This window comes from Ornithorhynchus anatinus, chromosome 13 (genome assembly GCF_004115215.2).
Source record: "Ornithorhynchus anatinus isolate Pmale09 chromosome 13, mOrnAna1.pri.v4, whole genome shotgun sequence".
Classification (NCBI taxonomy): domain Eukaryota; kingdom Metazoa; phylum Chordata; class Mammalia; order Monotremata; family Ornithorhynchidae; genus Ornithorhynchus; species Ornithorhynchus anatinus.
The window spans coordinates 33716972-33738593 of record NC_041740.1 but is presented as its reverse complement, the minus strand read 5'-3'; the positions used below and the strand labels follow the sequence as shown (position 1 = coordinate 33738593).

At 41.6% G+C, this 21622-nt stretch overlaps 1 protein-coding gene across 14 annotated transcripts in view; it reads left to right on the top strand.

The window, feature by feature from the left end:
* CELF2 (CUGBP Elav-like family member 2) overlaps positions 1-21622 on the top strand; it is a 484640-nt gene that overhangs the window by 400637 nt on the left and 62381 nt on the right. For all 14 annotated transcript variants that reach the window (XM_029078013.2, XM_039913825.1, XM_039913823.1 and 11 more), the window contains one exon: positions 12085-12133. In XM_029078013.2, the coding sequence (XP_028933846.1) occupies positions 12085-12133 (49 nt within the window). The remainder of the gene's footprint in view (positions 1-12084; positions 12134-21622) is intronic.

Below are 21622 nucleotides of genomic sequence, written 5' to 3'. Positions count from 1 at the left end.
TCCTCTCTATTGGCTATATTGATATTAAAATAAGACAATTACATGCCAATTTTAGGCTCTCAGAGCACTTTGCAGAAATTAGGTTCTTAAAAATTTTAGTATTTATTAAGCACATACTACATGTTTAAGCACTGGCTAGATACAAGATTATCAAGTTGGTCAGAGTCCCACAGAGGGCTCTTTTAGGAAATGAAAGATATCTAGCCATATTACAGAATACCTCTTTTTATGAAAACCGACTGTGGAAAATGCTCCAGTGTGTTGTTACCAGATGCTAATGGGCCTGGCACCAGGGATCTAAGTTCTATGGCCATGAAGTCTTGAGGTTTTGAAACATTGCCCGGTAACATAAGGACATTAAAAGATGTCATTCTGGTTTAGGTTAGTGATCCATCCGATCCAGAATTCTCTCCAGTAATGGCACTGGAGAATCCAGGAAGAAGAGTGTGGTGGTGGTTTTCCATTGTCATGGTTAGGGATGAACTTCAATAACTCTTGGCAGACCTATCTTCTGTGAATGTATCCAGACACCAAACTAAGCAACAAGTCATGAGCCTGGCACCCAAGGTCTAGCAACAGGCCCGAGGAAAAGTTTCACAAGATGCCTCTCACCTTTTCCTGTTTGGGGCTGAATTGGATCTGTGTTCTTGAGGAGACTCTCAAACTGCAGGCAGAAAAGTTTGTGATCTCTTAGCCTATCGATAAGGGGAACAGCAGGACGTAGGAATAACTAGGAGAAACCTGAAGAACTTTGGGAAAAGCCAGGTAGAATTTCTGGCATTGGGTGAGTTTTGAAATCTAAAGGGGCAGTTTCTTTTCAGATTCATAAATTTAAGCCCAGAGGTTTAAAGGGCAGTTTACTCAGTTTGGAAAAACATTTTGTAGCTAATCTGAAAATCACTCTGGGCTTGTTTGATTGCATTGACAAGAACACAAGCCATAATGAAAAGCTTAAAAAAAAAATCTATCTGAGGAATTGATGTGCTTTTTGACCCTCTGGAGATGTCTGTGGACTAATGTGAAATTGTAATGGTGCTTAGGAAATCAGTCCTGCCTATAGGGCCCAAAAATCTTCAGACATACAAAAATGTTTATAAGATTTCTACTGGGCTGCCCCTGGTATGGACCTTAAATGATCTGAGACTTAAATTTCCAAAGAAAAGTCTGGTCTTTATTAGTGCTTGGTTGGGGTGAGAGGTCTCGAGACCAGAAGACCATATCAAGATGGAGGAATCGGCACAGAGAACAGGGGTGGCATTTGGAGCTGGCAATAAGCGTTTATATAGATTAAAAAAAATTAAGGCAACAGAATCAGCCAATCATATGTGAATAATTATAATCATTATAGTATTTAAGTGACTACTATGTGCCAAGCACTGTATTCAGCACTGAGAAAGATAAACAGGTTGGACATAGTCCCTGTCCCACATGGAGCTCACAGTCTAAGTAGGAGGGAGAACAGGTATTGAATTGTCATTTTACAGTTGAAGAAACTGAGGCACAGAGAAGTGGAATGATTTGCCCAAGGTCTTACAGCAGTCAGGATTATAACCCAGGCCTCTGCTTTTTCTATTAGACCATTCTGCTTCTCTAAGCAAAGTCTAGTAATGCTAAACCACATTGTTTTGCCATCCTGAACATTCAAACCTCTTAGGGAACTGTAGCTAAGAGGCTGAGGGAAAGAGGAATATATCAGTCAGAATATATCAGCCGGAGATCCTCCCTAAGGAGGCGATAGCTCCCTTAAAGCAAAGGGCATTTCCTGCTCTTAAACATAAAGCAGAACTAGCAAAGTTTCCCTGAGAGACTTGACTTCCCAGAAGTCATTTCTCTGCATTTTTGGCCTATCCTGAGATCTTCAAAATGGGATTTTTTTTTTTTAAGGCAGGTAAAATAAGTCATTTCTCTCTTCTTATGGATCCTGCTGTTTGTCCCCTGGGAAAGGCCTACATGTTGTTGAGTAATGCCTTTTAACACCATATTCAACTTATAACTATATTGGGAAAGTTTAGACAAGGTGATAAGAGCGTTGGAATTTTCTGTGGTTTCCCCTTTTCTGGTTTGTTGTTTTGTCCTTTCGGAATTAAGCTCCTGTGGGTGGCTGTGTGACCCTGATCTTTGTAAAATGAATCTCAAAACCCTCAATGTCTCTCGGGAGCCATTTGCAGTACCTCTCACAGATCTGTTGACACTAAAATTCATTTGGACCTGTTTTGGGGTGTTTTGGGGGGGGAGGGGCAGAGGGTGGGTGGCGTGGTCAGATTTTTAATTCTCTTCCAAGACAATTGCAGGAATGTCATCTAACAGTGGGGACCTCAAGACACTAAGAAGTATGAGAATTGGCAGCATTTTCACAAAATGTCCACATTGTCACCCAAATTGAGTCAAATTCAGTGGCAAAATATATCATAGAATTTCTCTTCTAAGTGATGAAGTGCCTGACTTTTTTCTTGGAAAGGAAATACACAATTAAGCCTTTGAAAGGTGGAGGAGAGATAGAGAGAGGGAGAGAGGGAAGGAAGGAGGGGACAGAGGAGAAGGAGGGAGACAAAAGAAACAGAAAGAAAGGCTAAAATGTTTCCTGTGTTGATTATTGCCCATTCATCATTTCATCATAGTTTCATATTTCCCCTCCATCATAAGACTGCCTTAGCCCCCCACCCCCAATCCATGTCTGCATTGGCTATGGGAAGCATGTTTTGGGAGATCATTTTTAGGGGGAATTGATTTATTTTGGCCAGAATATTCATGAGGCAAGCCACCTTCTAAGTGCCTCTCCAATTTTAGCAGTGCGGCTGGGCAGAAGAAACAAACTTTTTGGGGACCACATAGCCCCAGCTGTGGTAGTAATTGTAGTAATAAGTTATTAAGTCCCTTCTGTGTGCAAAGCATAGTAATAACTGGGGTATTTGTTAAGCATTTACCATTAGAGAACAGCATGGCATAGTGAATTGAGCACGGGCCTAGGACTCAGAAAGTCATGTACAGTGTACAGCACTTAAATACCAGAAGTAGTAGTAGTATTATTATGATGTGCCTAGCACTGTAGTAAGCTCTGAGGGTAGCTGCAATGCTTTCAGATCAGACACAGTCCCTGTCCCACATAGAGCTCACAGTTTAAATAGGCAGAAGAACAGGCATTGAGTCCTTATTTTACAGATGAGGAAAATGAGGCATACAGAAAATAAGCGACTTGCCCAAGATCACACAGCCTGCAAGTGGCAGGGCCCAGGTTCTCTGACTTCCAGTACCATTCTCTTTCCACTAGCCCACACTGCTTCTAATGCCTCTGAGTCTACCCCAGGAGCCTTGGTTATGCCTGGGCAGATCCAAACTCCAGCTTAAAGATCCTTTAAATTTATCTTGTGAAGTAGTTCATTTTCAAGATTGCCTTCTTAGTTTCCTCTCATTTTTGGCAAAGTTGCATCTAAATCTAAACTAAATATTACAGATACAGTGCCTCCCCCCCACCACTCCCCAATCAAACTACAAAGGCAAAATGATATGTCACTGATGGATGTGGTTTCTGTTGAGATTATGATAGCTGTGCAGTAATTATCGTGCTAATTTATAAAGGGTTAACAGTCCCATAACTGTGGGCTTTGAAGTATTCCACACTACTCTTTATGAACTTGATTCAGAACAGTTATTTCCCATTCCTCCTCTATGCTTCCTGTTTAAACCTCTGCCAGTTTTTTTCTCATTTTGGGAAAAATAAAGCAAAATGTAAGCTCGTGTTGTGATTCAGTATGAAAACACAGAACCTAATCATAGCTAATGACTAATAAATGCTAGGCTATGTTTCTCCTTGTTTAGAGTGTGTTTTGTATACAGAAGGTAACATAGAGAGAATAACTAGGATGCCAAGTTACAGATGGGACTGTGCGATGTTATTTGACAGCCGATTAGAGTAATCTGACAGAAATGATGACTTAATCACCATGACACACTCCAAATTCCCTGATAGAATTCCACCCAGATTAATCTAATTTCCCTGCCATGTTTTTATTTTTGCCAGAAGTAAGCCGTTCCATTGCTTGTTTTCCCATTCATACAGATGTCACATGGTTTTGACAGGAATGTAAATGGGTAGAGTTATTTTAGCTGAGAAGCTGACTTTGAGCCTCCAAAACCGAATGGGGATGCATTCTTTTAGGCCTCTTGGACTTTCTCTGTATCTTGGTTGTGTGTATGATAAATGGGGATCCAGTACCTGTTTTCCCTCCTGTTTAGACAGCGAGCCCCAGTATGTCCAACCCGATAATATTAGTTCTACCTCGGCACTTAATACAGTGTTTGGCACTTAGTAGGCACCTAACCAATACTACAATTATAAGTTAAGCAATCCTTGGCAACTCTTCAGCTTTCTTCCCTGACCTTTTCTGGGGAAAGTCCAGGTTTATAAGCATGTAACTTTGTGATGTGCCACAACTCTTAGATTGTGAGCCCACAGTGGACAGGGATCTTTTCCACTTCCCACAGATGTATTCTCTCCCAGTGCTAGGACATTGCTCTACACACAGCAAATGCTTAATAAATACTATTACTCCTATAATAATGGCCCTTCCCCTCTCCCCAAAAAAAGAAAACCCCACAATCCTTCATTTCAAGAGATGACATGCTTCTAGTGGGTGGTAACTCATTTGAAAGCAGTTTTCTGCTAACTGTAATCTTTGAGCCTACTTTAGAGAACGTAGGTGTTTTTATTATTTTATAGCCTAGAGTTATACGAGCACAATTTAAAGCATTCAGCCTTTTTCCCCCTGCTTCGACTCATTGTCGTAGGAAAGAAAAGGACCTATTTGGTTTTACTCGTGTGGCCTTCCTTTTATTTTCTTCTTCATTGTGAATTCACTTTCTTGGATTCGCTTTTGTGGCGATGCTTCTTTTTCTTTCTCCCCCTCCTTTTCTATCTTTAAATATTTTATGGCAGGGAGCTTATAATATGTGCCATCACGACTGCTCTCTCAGGGGGTCAGGATGGGTTTAATAATGAGATGCATGCCAGTGACTCTGTAAAACCCATTTCAGATTATAAAATGACATGTTTTATTGAATCGAGTGTTAAAGGTAGTTAATGTATCAATTGGTGATGGCCCAGGTTAAACAAGTTTCAACAAGAGCGTTCCTGTGTGTAAGGAACCAGCTGCACGCCCCTTCCCTTGCCCCTTTCCCTTCCTCCAGATCTCAAGAATTCCAGCCCAAGGTCTGTCTTCACACTAGCTGTGGAAGCTCGTTACCTCTGAAACTGCTGTGCCTCTCTGTTCATCTCTGCAAGGAGACCGAGGCAGAGTGACCATTTTACAAGACTGGAGCTTGGGGTTGTGTATCACAGAGAAAATGAGTACAGCAGTTTGGCCAGAGGGGTATCAATCAATCACTGGTACGTATTGAGTACTTACTGTGCGCAGAGCACTGTACCAAGTCTTGGTTGAGCCCGGGATACAGGATGCAATGACCTCAACTGAAGTTTCCTTCTCATTTTCTTCTCTCTGAGTTCCACTCTCTCCCTGCTCTTGATTTCTCTCCCAGAGCCTTCATTGCTCTAATGATAATAAAAATGACAGTAGTATTTATTAAGCACTTACTATGTGCCAAGCACTGGGGGTAAATGCAAGATATTTGGATCAGACCCATTCCCTGTCGCACAAAGGGTTCAGTCTAAGAGGAAGGGAGAATAGCTTTTTGATTCTCAGTTTACAAGTGATGAAACAGAGGGGTTAAGTGACTTGCCCAAAGTTCCACAGCAGGTTATTAGGGGACCCAAGACAGGAACACAAGTCTCCTTATCCCAGCCCCATACTTGTTTCACTAGGCTCTAGGCTACGCTTCTACGAATCATAGCTCAGGTGTCCGAAACCTGGGAAGTGAGAAACACCAGTCGTTTCTGAGTCCTTATCTCTGGAAGGGCAGTTGAGTTAGACCCTCTCCCAGGCCAACATGTCTGTGGCAGGTTGTACATGCCACGGGGAAAGGTCAGTCTGACATGAGGTCTGGGAAATGCCAGGGTCCTCCAGAGTCACCAAAGAAGTGTGTCTTACCTACAAGCTGAAGAAGCAGCATGGCTTAGTGGAGAGAGCCCGGGCTTGGGAGTCAAAGGTTATGGATTCGAATCCCAGCTTTGACACTTGTCAGCTGTGTGACTGTGGGCAAGTCACTTAACTTCTCAATGCCTCAGTTCCCTCATCTCTAAAATGGGGATTAAGACTGTGAGCCTCACGTGGGACAACCTGATTACCCTGTATCTACCCCAGCGCTTAGAACAGTGCTCTGCACATAGTAAGCGCTTAACAAATACCAACATTATTACCACCATTATTAATTATCACGATTATTATTAAAAATAAAAATGGTTTCCCCAGAGGAAGAGGGAGCTGGGGGCACCGCTGGGATAAAAGGGAATCTCCCCTCCATCCCCTCACTCACATTGATTGTTTGGCTGAGGACTCGTTCCCTGCCCACATCAGACAGATCTTTGCTCTCTGCACATCATATCCTTTCTAAAATCCCACCTCTTCCAGCAAGCCTTCCCCAGTAAATTTCCCAGGACCCTGATCCATATCATCCCTTCAGCCCTCTATAGCATTTGTGAACTTACTTAAACCCTCCTCAACACTCAAGTATTTGTATTTGTATGCAAGTATTTTTTTTCTCTTACGGTATTTAAGCACTTACTATGTGCCAGGCACTGTACTAATCACTGGGGTAGATCCAAGCTAATCAGGTTGAACACAGTCCCTGTCCCACAAAGGGCTCACAGCCTTAACCCCCATTTTACAGATGAGGTAACTGAGGCACAGAGAACTGAAGTGACTTGCCCAAGGTCACCCAGCAGAGATTAGAATAGAATGCAGGTCCTTCTGACACCCAGGCCCATGTTCTATCCACTAATCCATGCTGATTCTAGGTATTTTGGGAGGGCTGTTGTAAACATATCTGTTTGTCTCCCCCGTTGGAGTATAAACTCCATGTGGTGAGGGAATGTATCTCTTTTTTATTCTGTACTTCCCAAGGACCTGGTAAACTGCATCAACAGCAAATGGACACTCAGTAAATGCTGTTGCTGCTATTACTCTCGGAGTTCTTAGCTGGAAGAAGCCACAAGCAGGCAAGCTGCAGACTCGATTCGCACATTTGCAAGGGAATCAGGTTGCATTGCTGCCATCCTCACTCCTTTTAGGAGTTATGCTTGTCTATTTTTCCCGGGACCACGTTCTTCATTGGCACCTGCAACAGTTGAGCTCTGCAGCTCTCCCTGCCGTCTGCTGCGCTTAGAAAGAAGCATAGAGGCAGGTGGAGATGCATGGTAACTTGATCAGTGTCACACAATTAATCAGGAACGGAGTCTGGAATCGAACCAAAAAGATCTGAACCAGCTTTTCCAACATCATCACAGCCGGCCCCCTCAAGACCCTCTTTTAATCAGTCTCAAATGCAAAAGAGAAACCAGCCTGGAATGAGTAATAGGAATCCGCCACCCCTCCAATCCCCAAAATCACAAATTAATTAAGCATGAAATATGGAAAGTGTTTTGAACACAATAGTGTTTCAATTAAATAGAATTCTAGGTTGTTTAATGTCCTCTCATCTCCATTCTCCGCTCCCCTTTCCCCTCCCTGAGCTGTTTTCATAATATCCCTTAGGTCATATGAGAGCCGGCCTATGGATTGTGGGTTTGATGGCTTTCTCCAATCTACAGAGATTGCAGAACCAATACAAACTGGGAGGCTTCTTCTGTTAGAGAAACATAAACCCAGAATGAGTCTCTTAACTTCCAAAGCCTATTTGGGGCTGTTCTTCACTGCCCCAGGTTACTTTAATGAATATTACCCTATTTTCCTGGGACAGCCCCTTTGTTTTTCATCTCATCTTATCTGTGGCCGACTATGAAATCTGTATCTCCTTGTGACATCCTACATCATCTTCTCCCAGCCGCATGGCCCGGAGGAAAGAGCATGGACCCGGGAATCAGGAATCCCAGTTCTACCACTGACCTCATGTGCGATCTTGGCCAAGTCACCCAACTCCTCTGGACCTCAGTTTTCTCATCTGTAAAATGGGGATTAAATACCTGTTCTGTCTCTCAGACTCTGAGCTCCATATGGGGTAGAGACTGTGTCGGATCTGATTATCCTCTATCTACCCCTCTGCCTAGTAAAGTGCTTGGCCCATAGTGATTAACAAATGCCATCGTTATCATTATATTATTATTCTTCCACTGAAGTCACATGGGTTCTCAGGCTGCAATTGTTTTCATGTAGTAATAAATAAAATAATAATAATTGTGGCATTTAAGTGCTATGTGCCAGGCACCGTACTAAGCGCTGGGGTTGAACACGGTCCAAGCGAATTGGGTTGAATATGGTCCCTGTCCCAGATGGGGCTCACAAGCCGTAATCCCCATTTTACAGATGAGGTAACTGAGGCCCAGAGAAATGAAGTGACTTGCCCAAGGTCACACAGGAGACAAGGGGCAGAGTTGGGATTAGAACCCAGGTCCTTTTGACTCCCAGGTCCATGCTCTAGCCACTAGGCTATGCCACTTCTCAGTAGAGAGTTCTTAGGAGTACTTTACTCCAGTGACTCTGAATACATGAACCTTGTTATATGCAAGTGTAATGACTCCCACTTTTTTCATAATTTCATTTTTTAATAATTTAGGCACGTAAATAAAGGTTATCAACTCATAGCAGAATCCCAAGACCCCATAGTAAATCTCCCTAATCCATAGGGGCCATGAATGTGGCAAAAGTGAAAATGGGGTTGATATAAGAGTATGTACTCCCTTTAAAAGATCTTACCCAGGTATAATGGATTAGTTCTTAACACTTTCAAATAAAAACGTTCTTCAGTTGGTCCCAGTACTATGTAATGTAAAACTTTTTTAAAAGCTCTCTGTGCACAATTGGTTCCCTTTAATTTAGTTATGAAGAGGTTTCCTGTATTAATAAACCATCTTTCCCAAAGGAATTCCAAATGCTTCACAGTCATAATTTAATTCATCTGCAGAAATGGCAGGATAATAATAATTTTGGTGTTTGTAAAAGCACTTGCTATGTGCCAAGCAGTGGAGCAGATAGAAGATAGACTGTCCCACATGAAGCCGGCAGTCTAAGTAGGGAGAAGTGAAGTGGCTTGCCCAAGGGCACGTGGCAGGCAGTGATGGAGCCAGGATGAGAACCCAAGATCCCTGACTCCTAGGCCCATGCTCTTTCCACTGGGCATACAGCTTTGATAAGAATATGTAGGATGTCACATTTCAGACAGGCCTGAAAGTCAGTTTCCACCACTGATTGATATCCATCTGTAATTTTCTTTAATGTCTGTTTCCCCATCAGGTGTTTTTTTTAAGTGCATACTATGCTCCAAGCCCTGTACTAAGCGTTTGGATAGCTATAAGATTAGCACGGCCAAATAGGGCTCACAGTCCAAGTAAGGGGGAGAGCAGGTATTGAATCCCCATTTTGCAGATGAGGGAACTGAGGTACAGAGAAGTTAAGTGACTTGTCCTAGGTCACACAGCACCTAAGGGGAGGAGTCGGGTTTAGAACCTTAAAAAATAAATATGTTTATATTAATGTCTGCTGCTCCCTCTAGACTGTAAGCTTGTTGTGGGCAGGGAATGTATCTTTTATGTTGTACTCCCCCAAGTGCTTAGTGCAGTGCTCTGCACATAGTAAGTGCTCAATAAATTCAATTGACTGACTGACTGACTATTGCCTCCTAAGAGCAGTCATACCTGACCAAAGCACTGTGCTGGTTGCTCCCTGAAAACACTAACTCCCCCGGACTCTGAAGGCCCATCTTAGACCCAGAACAAAATTCTCTCTGACAGAGGGTCATCATTTCATATCTTTCAAATGACTGGGCCAAATACCATTCCCTGTTCCTTTAAATTAGATAAAACCCAGAGATGTGGCACAAAAGGGATGGGAGTCCACTGGGGAAATTCGAGGTTCAAAGAGAATGGGGCCCACAACCATAAAAGCAGTGTGCCTATCCCACGACTCCACCCACTCTGCGTCTCACATCTTCCTGGGGATATGGTAAAAAATGAGGCAGGAGGTCTTTTGCAGGCAGTGAGAGGGATGCATTTTAATTGGGCATGGAGGTAGCATTCTCCCTCAGAGTAAACTCTGTGGAAATGCGCAGTGATGTGATTCGACTTGCTAATGCATCTGTCTAAACCGAGACTTGGGGCACCACAGAAAACCCTATGCTTCTTGCCAGGGAAAATTCCCACATCAATCTTTTCCTGGTCTCTCCTTTCCCTAGATAGACATTTGATGGGATCGTAAGGTTCATATTTGATGCTTAGTGGTTTGTGCTCCTATTCAGTACTCGGTGTCGCTTTCTTTAATGGAGATTAAACCTCAGACCATGATTCTGTCAGCTTCTTTGCCCTCACGATGCGCAGAGATATATGAAAGCCAGTAATCCGTGGCGTCTTCGAAGCACCACCTGGCTCGTCGGAGATGGTAGAAAAAAGAAAAATCAGGGGAGGACTAGGCGGAAGAGTCCACACACCAATGGAAAAATGTCTGGGGGGGGGAACCATGGAGCATGAGAGGAAGGAGGAGCAGAGAGTGAAAATGAACACTTTCAACCAAAACACCTCCTTTTCTGCTTGGTGCGGAACAAGTCCCTTTGTTATTTATCACAGTGGCCTCTACTGTGACGAGGGTCATGATTTCAAAATGCTCAGAAAGGATTTTAAGCTCCCTGTGGGCAGGGATCCTATCCTCGACCTCTATTGTACTCTCCCAAGCTCCAAATACAGTGTTCACCACTCTGGAGCCACTCAATAAGCACTACTGATTAATTGACCCCTTCCAGGTAGAGACTGTGGAAGTGTTATTGGACTCTGGAGAAAAGCTGTTATTGGACTCCTCGTTAATCAGTGAATTATACCCAATCAGTTGAGATGGAGTGTGGCCTAGTCAGAGGACCTGGGTTCTAATCCCAGTTCTGCCACTTGCCTGCTAGGTGATTTGGGCAAGTCACTTACCTTTTCTGTGCCTTGGTTCCCAGCCCCCACAGAAGTTATGTTCATCTCATAATTTATTTATATTAATATCTCTCTCACTAGACCGTAAGCTCTTTGTGGGCAGGGAATATGTCTCTTATATTGTACTCTCCCAAGTGTTTAGTACAGTGCTGTGCACATGGTAAGTGCTCAGTAAATAAGATTGACTGACTCAGTTCCCACATCTGAAAAATCAGGATTCAATAGCTGTTCTCCCTCCTACTTAGACTGTGAATCCTTAAAACAGTGCTTAGTACATAGTCAGCACTTAACAAATACCACAATTATTTTTAGTAGTAGTATTTTACCCATTTGAAGAATGGGAAAAACCCAAAGAAAAGACATTTTAGGAAATCTTTAGCTCTGTCCATCACTGCCTGATGCTTAGCCATCCCTCTTCAGTCAAACTGTAAATTGTCTTGGAGGAGGTGGGAGAAAAATTAAAACTGTAGACTGCATTGAAAAAATTAAGTATTGAGAATTGCATTCTACTATGGCATTTAGACTTAAGGGTCTTGAATGTTATTTGAGCATGGAGAAAAACTCAACTTCGAGTGTTACCACTGTGGTATTCATGAAGAGCCCAAAAGTCGTTCTTTGTGTCCAAATTCCTCATTATTCCCTCATTTTGATCATCTGGCAGCTGCCAGATTACTTTCTTAATCTCTTGTGAGTCCTGTGTGGGGTAATGAAGCCAGTGAAAACATATAAGAGTCGGAATTCAAAAAAAATCCACCCAGTGGTCAGCTAGGAGAGACCCTTTGGAGTTTAAAAACAAACTGTGCCATATTTGAACCATGGCCATTCCTCTGGGCCCTGTGAATTGAAGAGATTTAGCAGCTGGTTATAAAATACTGAACTAATGTTTGCCTTGCATGTCTAAGTGGGTTACTGGGGCCTTATTCTGAGTTTGTTGCTCTCGCTTACTTCAACAGTGTTTCATATTGATTATATGTCCTGGTTGTCTCATCGATGCTCAAGGCCAGCAGTTTCAGATGGCAAGAGTTTTCCTTTCCAATTGTCCAACCTGTCTTTATTTTCTCTCCTTTGTATTTTAGATGCATCATCCCATTCAGATGAAGCCTGCCGATAGTGAAAAGTCAAATGGTAGGTGGTGATTTCATTTCTTCCTTATGTCTGTTTTTAAATTAAAATGGAAAAAAAACTGATCCAGCTCACCTTTCCTTTCTAAAAAGCAAATAGAACTATTTCAGGCAACTTCCTTTCCACTGGCCGATCTGAAGAAATGCCATCCTTTTCCACTTTGTGATTATCTTGGGAAGGAAGGTGCAGAGGAGATGTTGGGGGAATGGCTTTCTCTATCTCTAACTGGGGCTAGCATGGGAAAATAACCCCGTGGTGTATGACTTTTGTGGGGTGGATTCTCCCAGCACATGTGCACACTGGAGGTGCAAGAAGGAAGAAAACAATATGATCAGGGGAAAGGAGATGGACTGAAAGAGTCATGACTCTTCAGTCTTGAAAAATGCAAGCTGAGACAAGAAGTGGAAGAGTACACAATTATTAGTCACCAATTCTTCACACTTGGTTGAGGGTGAAGATGTTGGGGTCAAGACAAGCAAAAAGAAATACTGTTATCCCATGAAGGTGATAAGCCAATGGAATTTCTTATCGCAAGTAACAAACAGATGCCTATCTGTGCCTCAAGCGGGGTTTTGATACATTACCGGACAAGTGGCTCATAGTGGGTGAGTAGAGGGGATAGTTAGAGTTGGGGAGAAATAATAGGGATATTAGATGTCATACCTAAACACTAGGGTCATTTTCAAGGGCACCCATCACATGGTTCCTTTAAGTTTTTTGTTGCCAAGATGGATAGTATTGGGCTGGGTGGACCATTGATTTTACCTGGTAAATGCAATTCTAGTAGTCTTAAGTTCGGAGTTGAACAAGAACGAGAAGAAGATTCCCCAGAAAGATCTAAGTTGATTTTTTTTTCTTTTGAATTTCATCCCTGTGCCCACTGTAATACAGTTTTCCTCATCAATTACACTTCTGAATTTGATACCATGATTCATATTCCATGTGTCATTTTGCTTAGTTTCAATCAATTGTATTTATTGAGCACTTGCTGTTTGCAGAGCACTGTACTAAGCGCTTAAGAGAGTGCAGTATAGCCGAGTTGGTAGACACGTTCCTTGCCCACAAGGAGCTTACAGTCTGCAGAGTGGTATGACATACATCTGCACTTCAGACATTTCACACACTCTCACTACCCAGAATTCCCATCCTACTCTGTTTTGTGGCATCAGGGTCCATTTTCTCCTGATTCCAGTGTCTGTAATCAGGGCCGTAGAGCAAAAAGTCAGTGAACAATTTGTAAAAGCAGCAAGAAAGGTGATTTCCTTGAAAAAGAAAGTAAAGATGTTGGATTGCCCATCATGTAGAGCAAGTAGGGTGACTGTGGGGATGAAGTTTGATGTAAGACTACTGTGAGAGCCATTCAGAAAAGTCAGACTTCCCAGGGTGACTGTCACAAACTTCCCCTCCTCCTCCTCATACCATCTGTCCCGTAAGCCTTTGGTCTCATCATCCAAACACAAGGCCTTTGAGGAATTAACCCAGCAGCAAGCAAGGGGAAACTCTACAATCTTCTCTAAATAATATTAAAATGAGCCCTGTATTTTCTTGAGGATTCATTCAACACTTAGTTGAATTAATTAAATTAACTTATACCAAATGCAAAGATGAAATTGTCAGGGTCCGGGAAAATGTTTGGAGTTTGTCTCTGTGGGACCTGATAGAACTGATGCTTGGATTCTTCTTTTGCATTTTTATTAACATTTGTTTTCCATTTGTATAAGCCTTTTGTCCTGCCTTTGTTCTTTTAATTTACTAAAATGGAGGTTAAAGAAATCTTCTACCATCTTAGGCTGCAGACCTCCTCCGTCCCATAGGCTGACATAATCAGCACTGGTTACTTCCAACGGGCATTTTTGCAGCTCATTAATTAGTAATCAGGGCAGAAGCCATGCACTTAGAGATCTCCATATCTGCAAATGTAAATTATGATTGGGCTTCAAATCTCTCCGCAAGGTATTTTTTGCTAATTGTAGTGCATCCCATTTTCAGGCTTCTCCATGGACTGTAAAGTTTAGAATATTAAAACTTGGTACAGTTCTCCTTTCTCTTGATATGACAGACTTCTCTAGATCTCATGTGGTCTCCTGCTGGGTCTTCTGGGTATTCTTAACTCCCCTAGTTCTTCCTTGTGTTCTGTAACCCCTTTCCCTTACTCTTTAAATCTCCCCATTGCTGACTCCCACCCTGATATTCCTTGGACGTCCATCTCAGGTGGTGACAAACATCGACAGGTGGGCTCTTGTGTAACGGCCACAACAACAAATACCTCAGAATGTGGTATTTGATAAGCACTTACTCTGTGCCAAGCACCACATTAAGTAGTGGTGTACAAACAAGACAGATCAGATATAGTCCCTGTTCCACCCAGGGCTCACAGTCCAAGTAAGAAGGAGAACAGATATTCAATCCCCATTTTACAGATGAAGAAACTAAGGTACCTAGAAGTTGTGACTTGCCCTAGGTGACAGAGCTGGGATTAGAACCCAGGTCCTCTGACTCCCCAGTCCATGCTCCTTCTACTAGACCACGCTGATTCTTAGTACCTCCTTGGTCTGCTTCTCAGGAGAGTTTTCCAACAAAACTTCTCCTTCGATGGGTACGCAGCCATGGCTAAATTAATCATATTTACTGTGTGCAGAACACTGCACTATGCACTTGGGAGAGCCAGTGTAACAGTATAACAGAATAATATTAATAATGATGGTATTTGTTAAGCACTGTTCTAAGCGCTGGAGTAGATACAAGGTAATCAATTTGTCCCATGTGGGGCTCACAGTCTTAATCTCCGTTTTACAGATGAGGCAACTGAGGGACAGAGAAGTATGCGACTTGCCCAAAGTCACACTGACAAGTGGCAAAGCCAAGATTAGAACCCACAACTTCTGATTCCCAAACCCATGCTCTTTTCACTGAGCCACGCTGCTTCTTTTAGATAGTCACATTCTCTATCCACAATGATCTTAAAGTCTAAAAGGAGAGAAAAAAGAGAATAGTGATAGACCTTGGAAATGAACTCCCTGCAGCTCTTGGAAGGAGTTTATTATCATCATCATTGTTGTTGTTGAATTTGTTATTAGGTGTCAAGCATTGTTCTAATGCTGGGGTAGATACAAATTAATCAGATTGGACATAGTCCTTTTCCCACATGGGACTTAGAGTTTACGTAGGAGAGAGAACAGATATTTAATCCACATTTTACAATTGAAGAAATGGAGACAGAGAGAAGTAAAGTGACTTGCCCAAGGTCACAGTACAAGCAATAGTCTGAGAAGAGATTAGAACCCAGTTCCTCTGACTCCCAGTCTTGTGCTTGTTCCACTAGAGTATGCTACTTCTCTGTGTGTAGAGAAAGAGGCCATAACAGAAGTTTCTTTCCACCCGCCCTCCCAACACCAGACCCAGAGTTAGATTTTCAAGCACCACACTGCTGTTTCGGCACCCTTCAGTGCGAAATGAATCTAAGGCTGCTTTCGGAGGGTGTCAGCTGAACTTTACCAAAAGTTTTTGAAGTTAGAAGGAACAGAAACCTCACACATTGCATCGACAGAAACGAGTTTCACTTCCCCTCCTCCATCACAGTTCTAGAGAAAGCAGACAAAATGTATCATTTTTAGAATCATATGGTTAAAAAAAAAAAACACCAAGAACTGCTTCTTGTTTTAAGCCACTTTAAGCAGGTAAATCATAGTTTTAGAAAAGATTTCTTTGGGCCAAAAGCAGTAAATACATCTCAGATTTCAGAAACTTGCACAAGTCTTAATTGCAGTTTTATTGAATTTGCTGACATTTAGAGATAACACGAAAGACTCACTCTAGTTGGACATGTACTCTTTTCTTTGCCAGTTCATTCAGATATCTTAAACTCACTATTTACAAAGAACAGAGAGTGCCTAATAACAAACTAATGAGAGATGGACAAACCCATTCTAGAAAAGGAATCACTCTTTGAATTTTTAGCCATGTATGGAATCAAACATGAACTGAACTAGATAGGTGGTCCACATAATATAGAATAGCTCTAATTTTGCCACTCTATTCATTCAATAGTATTTATTGAGCGCTTACTATGTGCAGAGCACTGTACTAAGCACTTGGTGCATATCCACCCAAATGAGTTTTTAAATTCTTAACGACTGCACAAAGCCATTGCCCTCTATTTTGACTTTAAACCTGAGACCTGTAAAATGCAGGTTGCAGGTACAGTATTTCTAAAGCCTTTATTCTTTTTTTTTTTTTTTAACTTGCATCCATCCACAACACATTGCCACTCCAACTAGTGGCAAAATAATACGGGAAATCTTGTAAGACAAAACAGTTCTAGCAAACTTCTCTACCCACTTTTAAGATTCAAATAAGCCTCAGATGAGTTCCCAAACTACAGGAAGGTTATTTGAGAAATATATCTCATTTAGTTTTAGTGTTAGTAACGATTTTATTGGAAGAAAATGTGGTACATTAGAAAACAAACAGAACTCGCCCTTTGAAAATAAGTGAGCATTTCCCAGCTCCACTTACATCTGTGAACTACAAGCAAAAGAATCTAGATTTTTAAAAGATTTTAAATATTCTGGATCTGAAATCTAGAATTCTGGTCATATCCTTCTTAGACTACTGCACCAGCTTCCTCACTGGCCTTTCTGCCTCTCGCACCTCCCATCTATCCTAAACATTGATGCGCAAGCAATCCTGAAGCCTCATGCAGCTTCAAGATGTCTCTCCACATCAATCAAAGATTCTAAGGTTTTCCACCCCATCTCCCCATATTATGTTTTGGATCTCTTTACGTGCTTTGTCCTAGTTCTCACTCTTCACTTCTCCCAAACACAAATTGTAATGTATCTTGCTCTTGCCTCTCCCCGCTCTGTCCCCTTGCTTGCACTACTCCCGTGCCTACATATCTCTTCATCTCCCTCCTCCTCTAAATCCACCAGCCCACAACTCTTTCCTCTTCAAAGCCTTCCTAAATGCCCACCTCCTTCAGGAAGCCTCCCCCAAATAATCCACATCAACCTAAGAGCTATCTCTAACCATCATGAATTCTATTGTTTTTTTCGTAGCCTCATCACTTATGTTTTTATTGGTACTTTAATTTGAATATTTAATTTTTCAGCTAATTCATCCAGATATAATTATATTATTATTTCTCTTCTTACTCACACTCTTCTTTTATAAATAGTATTTGTTAAGTGCTTTCTATGTACCAGACACTGTTCTAAGCACCGAGATAGATACAGAATATAGCCATGTCCCACATGGAGCTCACATTCTTAATCTCCATTTTACAGATGAGGTAGCCGAGGCACAGAGAAGGTCACACAGCAGTCAAGTGGCAGAGCTGGGATTAGAATGCAGGTCTTCTGACTCTCAGCTCCTTGATCTTTCCACCAGGCCATGCTGCTTCACTGTTGGCAAATAAGTTTAGTCCATCTCTCCCATTAGATTGAAAACTCCTCGAGTACAAGAAGTATGAATCCTGCTTTTGTTGTACTTTCCTGAGTGCTTCATGTAGGGCTCCTCAGTAGGTGCTCAATAAATACCGTTGTTTAATTGATTGAAAGCCCGAGGGATTAGAACACAGGTCTTCTGACTTCGAGGCCTGTGCTCTTTCCACTAGGCCACACTTCTTTTTCCTCTAATGTCAGCTGGTGCTTCAGGGCAAGAAGAAGAGAGGTATTTGAAGCAGACCATTCTTCTTCCCTATGAGCCTTCAGCCTCATGGCATGTCAGAAGTCCCTCAGGCTTTGATTCCAGCAGTGCCGCCTTATACTTGCTGTCTCCTCTTCCCCATGGCCTCAAAACTGTATTACAGTTTGGGGCCAGAAGTAGGACTGGGACATTTTGAGGGGAATTGCTGACGATTGGGAGAGGCTCCAACCAAACGAAGGGATCATTGTATGTTTTCACACAGTCATGTTCTGAATCATTGAAAGGTTGAAGAAATAATTCTGAAATTCTGTTTGGAGAGGCTTCCAAATTTGGAGGCAGTAATTAAATGCCATATGTTAGCATTAACACCTAGAAAAATTGCTAATTAATTCAGGCAGCCCTTAATCCAGGTGTGACTTTGACAGATTACACACTAGGGTGTTAGACGACTATCAATTAGGGACTCCAAAAGAGCCCCCTTTTCCCTCCTATCTAACAAAAATAATTTATATATAAAATAATTATCCATTTCTCAATTTTTTCCAAAACATTTACCATTGTAAATAATTATAATTCATGTGAGTGATATGGATACTGTAACTTGAGTAGCTCTTTTTGTATTTTGAAAAAACTGTTTAAATCCTTAATTTCTTAGTTCTGATAATATGGTATATATCATGTCAAGCACTGCACTAAGCATTGGGGTGAGATAAAAGATAATTAAATCAGAATCACTTTTTGTTCCCCACAAGTAAAACTCAAAGAAAAAGATTTTGGTGGGGACATTGAGTTGTTTGAAAGAGTTGTTTATTGTTGTTTTTTTACTAAATATACTATTGAGAACCACTAATATATGTTTTAATTTCTCTAAATTGATTTCACTGGAAAAATAGTTTATTTTTAAGAACGGAGAAAGAATGGCAAGAGTGGGTTGTCTTGAGCTATAGTGAGCTTGGAAAGTGTAGAGCTAAGTTGGATAGCGAAAGATCAGTCTGGCTTCCTTTTTCAGACTGAACGATGTGCAAGAAGTACATTTAACAGTCCAGATGGCAAAATGAAATTATACCGGGTGGCCTGTGTAAGAGGCCCAATTTAAAAGAGTTTTAAATGGACCAGGGAAGTATTCTTCTTCATTGATTTAATTATCATTAATCTAAGCCAATTCTAGAAATAGAAAGGAAGATGTATCCTCTTCCTCTCTTTCTGTCAGTCCACTGCTGCTCTCAGTCCACACCATCATGGATGGTTTGTATTCCTACGATAGAACAGAAGGGAATTTTTTGAAGTGTAGCACCTAATCACTAATAACAAATAGTCCTTGACAGCCAGCCTGGCTTCCATCTTACCACACTTGCTGTTTTTGGAGTATTCCTCTTGAAAAGAGCTTCATGTTTTACAGCGGCACACGGGAACTGGTTGTTTAATTTACTATAAAATCAGCCTCAAGCTGAAAACCTGCAAATCGTTTTAGCTGAATGACATAATGATGCGTTTACCAATGAAGCCAAAGATCTGTTGGGAATTTGTCGTCTGCTCTGGTTGAGAAAATAAGAACCAAATTCTTCAGGATTTAGTAGGATCAGAAGGCTGCAAAGCCTTTGGAAGGAGAGACAGGGGAAGACATGATAGTCTGAGAGAGAATAAGGAGAATGTAGGCTCCTTGTGGGTAGGGGTCATCTCCTGTGCTTCTGTTTGACTTTCCCCAGCAGTTAGTATAACGATTGCCCTTGATGGGTGCTCAGTAAACACCATTGCTTCTGTCATCCTCACTTAAATTGTCTCTATCCTCTTTCCCCCGTTCCCACCGGTAAAACTCAAATCTTAATCTTCAGCCTATTATCTTAAGAGAATCCAGATTAATTCTTCAGATATTAGGACATTGCTCTGTCCCGCTGACCTTCAGCTGACCTATTTTGAGTCTTTGGAGCACTCTTCCCAAGGAAATTCATGGCTTGAATAGCCAAATAACTTGAACAGGAATAATGTTCTTGGTTGATTTCCTCCAGAATGCCTTACCAGGTAGATCCCGTTTGGCTGTGGTCACTTCATCTTCACAAAACCATAGGGCATTGATATAAATCATTGAAAATATCCCCCTCTAGACTGTAAAATAGCTGTGGGCAGGGCACTTGCATATCAATTCTATTATATTGTATGCTCCCAATCACTTAGTACAGTGTTCTGCACCCAGTAAGGGCTCAATAAATTATAATAATAATAATAATTCTGGTACTTGTTAAGTGCTTACTATGTGCCAGGCACTGTACTAAGCACTGGGGTAGATATAAGCAAATTAGGTTGGACATAGTCCCTGCCCCATGTGGGGCTCAGTCTCAATCCCCATTTACAGATGAGGTAACCGAGGCCCAGAGAAGTGAAGTGACTTGCCCAAGGTCACACAGCAGACAAATGGCAGAGCTAGGATTAGAACCCATGACCTCCTGACTCCCAGGCCTGTGCTCTATCCACTACACCATGATTGACTGAAAATTGTATTTATCTTTCCTTTGGCCTCTTATACCTTTTATATGGAGTTGCCTTCTTTCACATGTCTTATGTTTATTTCCTTGTCTGTGTATTATTGTTTATCCTGTCTTCCCAACTGGATTGTAGGCTGGATCCTTGGGAGCAGGGCCATACTTCCTATTTATTTTATACTTTCCCAAGTTTTCTGAGTGCTCTGTACTCAGGGTTTGTTTTACTGGCTCCCTCTCCAGTGTACAGGTTGATTAAAGGGTGGTCAGTTTAATAGAACCCAAGGAACAATTCAGTACTGAGTCAAGGAGTTCAGAGATCGAAGCTGTCCGTTTCCACTTTCTGTTCAAAATTTCCCTGTGCCTGGACACAAGGAAGAATCGAAAGCTAGAGGTGATACCCATCATAATAATGGACATGCAATCTAACTGAGCCCACACTTTGAGGAACGTTGTGTTTACAATCTGATTTCCTCTTGCACTTTTCCTTCTGAAGTCTGGAAAATACTCCTCTGTAGGTTTAAAAAATGGGAAATTTCCCCTTGTAATCAGGAAGAATTATAGAAGGACAGCAAAAAGGATACCAAACTTTGGTCTTGTTATTGGTACATTATGGGCCTTTGTCTTTGTGTTTGCTTTTATGTTAAATCCACTGAAAATACCCATGCAGGCTATTGGGGGAATCCCATTTAGATAAACTGGTATCTTCATTCAGAGGCTCATTGTTCTGTTTGGAAAACTTATGCTAATATGTGGAGTGATGGTAGGGAAGAGAGACAATGTAGAAGCCAGCAGGAGAGTAAAAATACTTCATTATCTAAATAATTTGCACAATAATAGAAATAAATAGCTGCGTGGCAAATCCTTGAGAGCAAAGCTTCTTCCCCTTCTTTCCTTCCTAAATTCTGATGGCCCATTTGTTAGCAACAGATTGGATTTGCATGCTGTTTCCGAAAGAAGCAGCATATGTACAATACTATATAATCAACACCACAGTTACAAAGGACTAAAATTATGGGTTGCTGCCCTTTTTTTTTCCTTTGTGAAGACAGTGTCAGTCAGTCAACAAGGCTTTATTGAGCAGATCTATTCTGAAGCCATTCCTGGTAAGCAGGAGGCCTTAAATTTGTAAACCAGAATTTTCTTCTACTTTAGAACTGGCCCTCAAAGTCAGATTTTGGTCAGTGATTTGAGCTGTCTACATCAATGCCGTAGTAAAGAATCCCTTAATAGCTCAGGAAAATGCCTGTTTCATTTTCCTACAGACTCATCAACTCTACCAATGTATAGGATCAGCTCTAGGGAAATGAAACCCCGCCTCCCACACTCCCCAGCTCCCTCTTTTATTGGCAGCCTGTTCTGAAGTGGGCAA